This window comes from Ictalurus furcatus, chromosome 19 (genome assembly GCF_023375685.1).
Source record: "Ictalurus furcatus strain D&B chromosome 19, Billie_1.0, whole genome shotgun sequence".
NCBI lineage: Eukaryota > Metazoa > Chordata > Actinopteri > Siluriformes > Ictaluridae > Ictalurus > Ictalurus furcatus.
In genome coordinates this window covers 24,548,200-24,558,199 of record NC_071273.1, presented here as the reverse complement: position 1 = coordinate 24,558,199, position 10,000 = coordinate 24,548,200, and the positions used below count along the sequence as shown (strand labels likewise).

The 10,000-nt window shown below is 43.8% G+C and overlaps 1 protein-coding gene across 2 annotated transcripts in view; it reads right to left on the bottom strand.

The window, feature by feature from the left end:
• magi2a (membrane associated guanylate kinase, WW and PDZ domain containing 2a) overlaps window positions 1-10,000 on the bottom strand; it is a 134,236-nt gene that overhangs the window by 34,798 nt on the left and 89,438 nt on the right. For both annotated transcript variants that reach the window (XM_053650780.1, XM_053650781.1), the window contains 2 exons: window positions 6,793-6,872; window positions 3,290-3,347 (listed from right to left, as the gene is read on the bottom strand). In XM_053650780.1, the coding sequence (XP_053506755.1) occupies window positions 3,290-3,347; window positions 6,793-6,872 (138 nt within the window). The remainder of the gene's footprint in view (window positions 1-3,289; window positions 3,348-6,792; window positions 6,873-10,000) is intronic.

Sequence of the window (10,000 nt, the reverse complement as noted above, 5' to 3'; positions counted from 1 at the left end):
ACATACTGAACACAATCAGCACTCCCAAATACACATCATCATTAACAAAAATCAAGACTCACCATCAAACACCACCACTCCCTACCAAACACCAGGACCCTAAAATCGAAATGCTGCTCCAGATCAGATTGGTCTCCGAGTCCCTCTCTGAGACATTAGGGCTGACACTGTGCCAGAAACCCGAGTGAAAATGAACCAGAGGAGAAGTTGTTGGCAGGCTCCATCGCTGTTCTCAGTCTGAGAGCAGACTGGAGCTGTGACTGAAGTTAGACGCGAGGAAGATTATTACATATATTATGGATTTTTCTCGTGCGCACTCTGTTACCTAATAAACAGATTCATGCGTGTTATGGTTGCAGGACAGAAATTTACAGTATATTACAGGATTTCAGAGCAGATGGAGTTCTCTCAGACTCCCACACATCATCTCAGCACAGGAAAAAGACAGTACAAAAACCCACTAATGGTGAAATCTGAAGGTTATTTTTTTTAAAAACCTAATACACTCTCAAAGACTCACATTTACCACAACAAACACCAGCATTCACCTTCAAGCACCGACATTCGCCTTCAAACCCCAACACTCGCCTTCAAACACCAACAATCACCTTCAAGCACCGACATTCACCTTCAAACCCCAACACTCACCTTCAAACACCAACATTCACCTTCAAACACCAACACTCACCTCCAAACACCGACACTCACCTTCAAACACCAACACTCAACTTCAAACCCCAACACTCACCTTCAAACACCGACACTCGCCTTCAAACACCGACACTCGCCTTCAAACACTCACACTCACCTTCAAACACCGACACTCAACTTCAAACCCCAACACTCACCTTCAAGCACCAACATTCGCCTTCAAACCCCAACACTCACCTTCAAACACTCACACTCACCTTCAAACACCAACACTCACCTTCAAACACCAACACTCACCTCCAAACACCAACACTCAACTTCAAACACCGACACTCACCTCCAAACACTGACACTCACCTCCAAACACCAACACTCACCTCCAAACACCAACACTCAACTTCAAACACCGACACTCACCTCCAAACACCGACACTCACCTCCAAACACCGACACTCACCTTCAAACACCAACACTCACCTCCAAACACCAACACTCATCTTCAAACACCAACACTCACCTCCAAACACCGACATTCACCTTCAAACACTGACACTCACCTCCAAACACCGACACTCACCTCCAAACACCGACACTCACCTTCAAACACCGACACTCAACTTCAAACACCGACACTCACCTCCAAACACCGACACTCACCTCCAAACACCGACACTCACCTTCAAACACCAACACTCACCTTCAAACACCAACACTCACCTCCAAACACCAACACTCAACTTCAAACACCGACACTCACCTCCAAACACTGACACTCACCTCCAAACACCAACACTCACCTCCAAACACCGACACTCACCTTCAAACACCAACATTCGCCTTCAAACCCCAACACTCACCTCCAAACACCAACATTCACCTTCAAACACCAACACTCACCTCCAAACACCAACACTCACCTCCAAACACTGACACTCACCTCCAAACACCAACACTCACCTCAAAACACTGACACTCACCTCCAAACACCAACACTCAACTTCAAACACCAACACTCACCTCCAAACACTGACACTCACCTCCAAACACTGACACTCACCTTCAAACACCAACACTCACCTTCAAACACCGACACTCACCTCCAAACACTGACACTCACCTTCAAACACCAACACTCACCTTCAAACCCCAACACTCACCTTCAAACACTAACACTCACCTTCAAACCCCAACACTCACCTTCAAACACTAACACTCACCTCCAAACACCAACATTCACCTTCAAACACTCACCTTCAAACACCAACATTCGCCTTCAAACCCCAACACTCACCTTCAAACACTAACACTCACCTCCAAACACCAACACTCACCTTCAAACACTAACACTCACCTCCAAACACCAACACTCAACTTCAAACCCCAACACTCACCTTCAAGCACCAACATTCGCCTTCAAACCCCAACACTCACCTTCAAACACCAACAATCACCTTCAAACACCAACACTCACCTCCAAACACCAACATTCACCTCCAAACACTGACACTCACCTTCAAACCCCAACACTCACCTCCAAACACTGACACTCACCTTCAAACACTGACACTCACCTCCAAACACTGACACTCACCTCCAAACACTGACACTCACCTTCAAACACTGACACTCACCTCCAAACACTGACACTCACCTCCAAACACTGACACTCACCTTCAAACACCAACACTCACCTCCAAACCCCAACACTCACCTTCAAACCCCGACACTCACCTCCAAACACTGACACTCACCTTCAAACCCCGACACTCACCTTCAAACCCCGACACTCACCTTCAAACCCCAACACTCACCTTCAAACCCCAACACTCACCTCCAAACACCAACACTCACCTTCAAACACCAACATTCACCTTCAAACACCAACACTCACCTTCAAACCCCAACACTCACCTTCAAACACCAAAACTGACCTTCCACCCAACGCCAACCTCAGCAGACACCAACACTTACCCACAAACACCATAAGTAATCAAATTTGCTACCAAAACACCATCAACACTTTCTTTAACAAAAACAAGTAAATAAAACAAATCAAACTTTTGTTCCGTGTTCCTAAATGCTTCCATACATCATTGATCATGACTGATACAGAAGTAAAACGCTTGACGGAGCCAGAACTGGCAGAACCCAGCACCACTGAACTGACTAGCACGCTTACAGAGAAACGCGAAGAGGGTGAAGCAGGAGAACTTTACAAAACCCCTGTTGTGTCAGAACATTTCATAACCAACAGCCTTACGCCTTAAAGCTGAAACAAAACAAAAGCAGCCCATCCATAACGCTCACCATTACATCACCTTACAGTTCTGCAAGCTCATATGCAAATCGGGGTCAAAAGCCACGCCCCCACATTAGCATGCGATCAGTAAATGTTTTTTTCTAGTTTTGTGAGCACTTGCAAAATAATCTCAGATTTAATCCAGTAAAGTCATTAAAATAAACGCTTCGGGTTTTGGCCGCATATTTACCTGAATGAACTGAGTACAGAACTTAAAGCGCTGGAGTGATTCTAATCTTTTTCTTTTTGATTTGTGTGTGTCATGTTTACTGATCCACTGGATTTTTATTTTTCAGTGAACAAGGTGCTGAAGATTTATAAAGAGAAACAGAAACTTACTCCACATAGTAACTGCCATAAACTGGATCATCGATCTTCTCCCAGCCGTACGGAAGCTCTGAAAAACACACAGCAATCAGCAATCAGCCTGGAGAACAGGAGAACCGGAGAACAGGAGAACCGGAGAACAGGAGAACCGGAGAACAGGAGAACAGGAACCGGCAGTGAAGGTTACATCAAAAAATGAGGGAGGAATTAAAAGAAAGAAATAAAAAGAAAAAAGAAAGGAGGAAAGGAGAGAGAGAAGGAAAGTTAAACTAATGAGTGAAAGCTAATCTAATTAGTGAAAGCTAATCTAGTGAGTGAAAGCTAATCTAATTAGTGAAAGCTAATCTAGTGAGTGAAAGCTAATCTAATTAGTGAAAGCTAATCTAGTGAGTGAAAGCTAATCTAATTAGTGAAAGCTAATCTAGTGAGTGAAAGCTAATCTAGTGAGTGAAAGCTAAGCTAATTAGTGAAAGTTAATCTAGTGAGTGAAAGCTAATCTAATTAGTGAAAGCTAATCTAGTGAGTGAAAACTAATTTAATAAGTGAAAGCTAATCTAGTGAGTGAAAGCTAATCTAGTGAGTTAAAGCTGACTTAGTGAGTGAAAGCTAAACTACTGAGTGAAAGCTAATCTAATTAGTGAAAGCTAATCTAGTGAGTGAAAGCTAATCTAATTAGTTAAAGCTGACTTAGTGAGTGAAAGCTAAACTAGTGAGTGAAAGCTAATCTAGTGAGTGAAAGCTAATCTAATTAGTGAAAACTAATCTAATAAATGAAAGCTAATCTAGTGAGTGAAAGCTAATCTAGTGAGTGAAAGCTAATCTAATTAGTTAAAGCTGACTTAGTGAGTGAAAGCTAAACTACTGAGTGAAAGCTAATCTAATTAGTGAAAGCTAATCTAGTGAGTGAAAGCTAATTGAATTAGTTAAAGCTGACTTAGTGAGTGAAAGCTAAACTAGTGAGTGAAAGCTAATCTAGTGAGTGAAAGCTAATCTAATTAGTTAAAGCTGACTTAGTGAGTGAAAGCTAATCTAGTGAGTGAAAGCTAATCTAGTGAGTGAAAGCTAATCTAGTGAGTGAAAGCTAAACTAGTGAGTGAAAGCTAATCTAATGAGTGAAAGCTAATCTAGTGAGTGAAAGCTAATCTAATTAGTGAAAGCTAATCTAGTGAGTGAAAGCTAATCTAGTGAGTGAAAGCTAAACTAGTGAGTGAAAGCTAATCTAGTGAGTGAAAGCTAATCTAGTGAGTGAAAGCTAAACTAGTGAGTGAAAGCTAATCTAGTGAGTGAAAGCTAATCTAGTAAGTGAAAGCTAATCTAACAAGTAATTCCAACCTATGAGTGTTACACGGATCCTGATTTAGTTGCTCAAGTGACATTGTAGGAGGAGTCTCAGCCAGAAGGCTGTCAATCAAGCATGGTCATTAGAATATTAGACCACTCCCACTAGGACAGTGCATAGATGGGTCTGCTGAGTGTTTCAGCTGCTGTCTGAGCATTTTATTATATTTGTGTGTGTGTGTGTGTGTGTGTGTGTGTACAGTACACACACACACACACACAGGCACACAAGCACACATACATACGCTTTGTATTCCTGTGGCCCCGGAAACCATCACCATAGCAACCCCGGACAGAAGCCTCTCGGGCTGAACTGAGGGCTCTTTCACGCTGTCTGATTTCCGCTCTCACACACACACACACACACACACACACACACACACTCTCTCTCTCTCTCTCTCTCTCTCTTTCTCTCTCTTACCCATTAGCGGGAAGAGAGAAAAGTAGCACATGTTAACATTTTAAATAAGCCCAGAAAGTCCAGGATGAAGAAAGTCCGAGCCAATTATCAGTAGCTTATCTGAATTAATCCTTCATTTCACACGCGTTCGGTAAAATCCTTGACCTTTCAAGCTGTGGGAGAGAAGAGGACGCTCCAGCGTGTTTCCTTCAGGATTAGCTACTTTAGTAACCACATCCTTCCTGTCTCCCTGAGCAGCGTTTCAGCCGAGGAGGAAAACCGACACGCGTCGCGTTCTGGCTCTTCGGCGTCATCAGATACTCTCTTAGTGTGCGTGACACTTGTTTGCGTTCTTTCTAGCTACATTTCTTAGCTGCCACGTTTTAACCCTGCTAACACAAATCTGCTAACACAAAATATCAACACGAACATGACTGACAGCTGTCAAAAACGTTCACTTAAAACAAACTTTCTCAGAGGTTTCGTATCAAGACGTTATTCGGCGATGGAGCTACGTGTTAGCACGTTAAGTAAACAGACATCCCATTTAAACCAACTATAGCCAATATAAAAATTACAGGATGATGGACGACACAGGGTTCGAGAAATGTACCCGCAGAACTCGTTTAAGCTAGCTAGCTACGTAACGTCGCGACTTGTAGTTACGTACGGAAAGCGGTTGTCACGGTAACATTAAATCAGTGATGAAATGTAAGGATGTGAATCGAGACTCTGATGCTGCTTGTACGCACGTGAGAGAGCTAGAAGTTACCGTAACAGCGTTCGAACGTAGCACATGTTAGCAATAAAGGCTTTGTGCGAGGGCGGGTAGGAGGGTCTGGGGGAGTTCCTAAAATTTGCATAATCATGTATATTCATGAGATTTTCCAGCTAACAGACCTCACAGTCAGACTACCAATTAGCGTGAATGCAAGTTTTTCGCTTGACGAAAGTTTGTGACTTTATGAACTCGTCCGCACTGACTTAAACGCTGAGTGTTTCTCATCCCTGCTGTCCGTCAGCAGAATCCCGAACTTCAGCAGGATGATGAAACCAAGAGAAACGCAGGGGAGGGGGGTCAGATGGGGGGGGGGGGCGACGGCGGGGGGGGGGGTGCAGAGGCGAGAGAGAGAGAGAGAAAAGTGTTGTGATGCAGAGCTGTCACTAGAGCTGTCAGGAAACTCCATCCAAAAACTACTCACTAAGCAAAACGCACACACACACACACACACACACACACACACACACACACATACACACACACACACACACACAGAGCGGATTCGAACAGGGGATCCTAATATTGTTATGTACACATGCAAGGTGCCATTTATACACACGAAACAATGCGAGATGAATCGCTTTACATGATGATGTCATTTCCTGTTGCGAAATGAAGCTTTAGAGAGAAAGCAGTTGTGTTTGATCGGTTTGTATAAAGGCTTTGTGTGTATATTCTACACTTCCCACTGTCCCATCAGTGATAAAGTGGACAAAACGACACCGAGCGGATATACACAACTTCAGCGAGAAAGAAAGAAAGAAACAGATGAAGTAAAGAAGGAAGGAAGGAAAAATAAATAGATCAAATAAGAAAGAGGATGAAATAAGAAGGAGGGATGAAATAGAGGAAGGAAGGAAGAAAGGAATAAGTGGAGGGAAAAGGGAAAAGAGCGAAAGAAAGTAAGAAAGACAGGTAGAAATGGATGAAGGAAAGAAGGAAAGAAAAATAAATAGATGAAATGAGGAAGGAAGAAAGATTGAAAGACAGACTCACCATCTTCGTTGCACTCCTCTGGTGGTTTAGCTTTCTTCGCAAGCCGTGGATCTAACCATGATGTCGTCTTAGTGTTGTGACTGCAGAAGACAGAGAGAGAGAGAGCGAGAGAGAGAGAGAGAGAGAGAGAGAGAGAGAGAGAGAGAGAGAGCGAGAGAGAGAAACTCCCCGGTGATTATCTCTAAAAGAGTTCAGGTTTAGAAAACAGCAATCGATTCTTTCAATTAGCTTGTGGCCTCTCATTAGGAAGAAGAGAGAGAGGGAGAGATGGAGAGATGGCGAGATGGAGAGAGAGAGTAAGAGATAGATAGAGAAAGTGAGAGATGGAGAGAAAGTAAGAGAGAGAGAGAGAGATGGAGAGAAAGTGAGAGAGAGAGAGATGGAGAGAAAGTAAGAGAGAGAGAGATGGAGAGAAAGTAAGGGAGAGAGAGAGATGGAGAGAAAGTAAGAGAGAGAGAGAGAGAGATGGAGAGAAAGTAAGAGAGACATAGAGAGATGGAGAGAAAGTAAGAGAGAGAGAGAGAGATGGAGAGAAAGTAAGAGAGAGAGAGAGAGATGGAGAGAAAGTAAGAGAGAGAGAGAGAGATGGAGAGAAAGTAAGAGAGAGAGAGAGAGAGAGAGAGATGGAAAGAAAGTAAGAGAGAGAGAGAGAGATGGAGAGAAAGTAAGAGAGAGAGAGAGAGATGGAGAGAAAGTAAGAGAGAGAGAGAGAGAGATGGAGAGAAAGTAAGAGAGAGAGAGAGAGATGGAGAGAAAGTGAGAGAGAGAGAGATGGAGAGAAAGTAAGAGAGAGAGAGATGGAGAGAAAGTAAGGGAGAGAGAGAGATGGAGAGAAAGTAAGAGAGAGAGAGAGATGGAGAGAAAGTAAGAGAGAGATAGAGAGAGAGATGGAGAGAAAGTAAGAGAGAGAGAGAGAGAGATGGAGAGAAAGTAAGAGAGAGAGAGAGATGGAGAGAAAGTAAGAGAGAGATAGAGAGAGAGATGGAGAGAAAGTAAGAGAGAGAGAGAGAGAGATGGAGAGAAAGTAAGAGAGAGAGAGAGATGGAGAGAAAGTAAGAGAGAGATAGAGAGAGAGATGGAGAGAAAGTAAGAGAGAGAGAGAGATGGAGAGAAAGTAAGAGAGAGAGAGAGAGAGATGGAGAGAAAGTAAGAGAGAGAGAGAGATGGAGAGAAAGTAAGAAATAGATAGAGAGAGAGAAAGAGAGATGTATATATATATATATATAAACTAATATCAGAGTGTCTGGCCATCAGGGTAAAGAAGATATTGCATAAATTCGTAGCTAAGGATGAATCTTGGTGTATAAAAGTCAGATGTATCTCTGATATCCTGCATTACTACGTGATGTCACCGATTACACCGCGAGTGATAATATCAATAGAGGAACTTCATCACTAGATGAGGAGAAAGTTTTCGATCGGGCTCTGGAGGTTTTTGTGTTTGGAGGTGAATTTGTGTTAGTGATGACGCTGCTTTACAGCAGTGCTGTGTGTGTGATAAAGATGGCGGGCGGTCTTCGTGTTCCGGTTCCGGTGCAGAGGGGCAGAAGACGGGGGCAGGTCAGTGGTACAGTTTGGCCATTGAACCTCTCCTCTGTAAATGAGGGGAGAAGTTAATGGGACTGCAGATAAATGCTCCAGTTTGTAATGATTGTGTAAAAGTCTGAGCACATGCAGACGATAGTACTGTCGTTATTAGGACTGATAAAGATCTTCAGGTTTTAAAAGATATTGTAGATAGTTATGAGCCTCATCTGCACAGTACGTTGGGCTGAAAGTGATGCCCTGTGGTATGGTTTAGATCACAGTAGACCGACACCCCCAGCTGGATCACAGTGGGGAAGATCTGGCTTTAAGTACTTGGGGGTATTTTTCTGAAGAGAGGAGTACAGGAGACAGAATTGCGAGGGTCTGGTGGAAAATGGTAAATGGTCTGCAATTATATAGCGCTTTATTAACCTTAGTGGTTCTACAACGTGCTTTACACTGGTTCTCATTCACACTCTGTAGCAGAGCTGCCTTGCAAGGCGCTAACTTGCCATCAGGAGCAACTTAGCGTTCAGTGTCTTACCCAAGGACACCTCAGCATGTGGAGTCACGTGGGCCGGGAATCGACCCGCTCTACCACCTGATCCACAGCCGCCCAGATGTCTGCTACCCCAGCTATCATAAAGGGGAAGAGTTTTGGTCTGTAACAACCTTGTACCTTCATCTTTATGGCACAAAAATGTCTGTCCGTGAACCCCCTGAAGAACTGGTGGAAAATATCCAAAAACGTCTGAACATCTCAACAGCGGTGTCGTACTTACCCAGACAGACAAGAAGGAGGTCAAGGATTAGTGGACATTAAAAGCAGAATATTGACTTTCAGACAGTGAAAAGACTCCTTTACGGAGAGGATGTAAGCTGGTCTGGGGTGGCTCATGCCCTCCTGAAGAGAGCGGGTAGGATGGGGCTCGACTGGGATCTTCTTTCTGATGGACACTCAAAGTGTTGATCTGTCCGGATTGACATCTTTTTATCGCTCGATGCTGAAAGTCTGGAGAACTCTAAGTATCTCAAGGAACCTCAGGGGCTCAGGGAAGAACCCCTGGTATAACTCCACCATGGACCTGGAGATATTAAAGCCAGCATCTGTGAGGAACGCTCTAAGGAACGCAGGAGAAGGATGGATGTCCGCTGACGGATGTCTGATAAGCTTGGTGTGAGGTCAGTTTGCCTGACACAGAGACTGCTGAACGACCTTCTTGAACGCTTAACCACTGATTTTAAACTTGGCATGGAAACACCTGATGAAGACACGGACGCTCCTTTCCCAGAGCTTTGCGTACCTTCAGGATTCCCGAACTTGAGGTGTTCAGTGAAACGGGAAAAAGGCTCTGTAGATAATATGTTAAAGCCTCACATTTGAATTCTCTGGAAGGACTTAAGGAATCTAAAACACAGGAGAGTTTTGGATCAGGCACTTCCCCTAAAGGTTGCTGGAGGACCTTGTACAAACCTCGCATTGAGAAAAGGTCTGGAGATCTTCAGTGGAGAATTGTGCACATTATAATACTGACTACAAATACATCCAGAGTACACCTTGATCCACAGGCTGCATTTCGTCCTCCACTGTGTGAGACGACACGCTTTATTATCTCAGATAGAAGACTGAAGGCCTTTGGGAGAAGTGTTTTCACCCATGCTCTTTATTTACAGGCCAAAG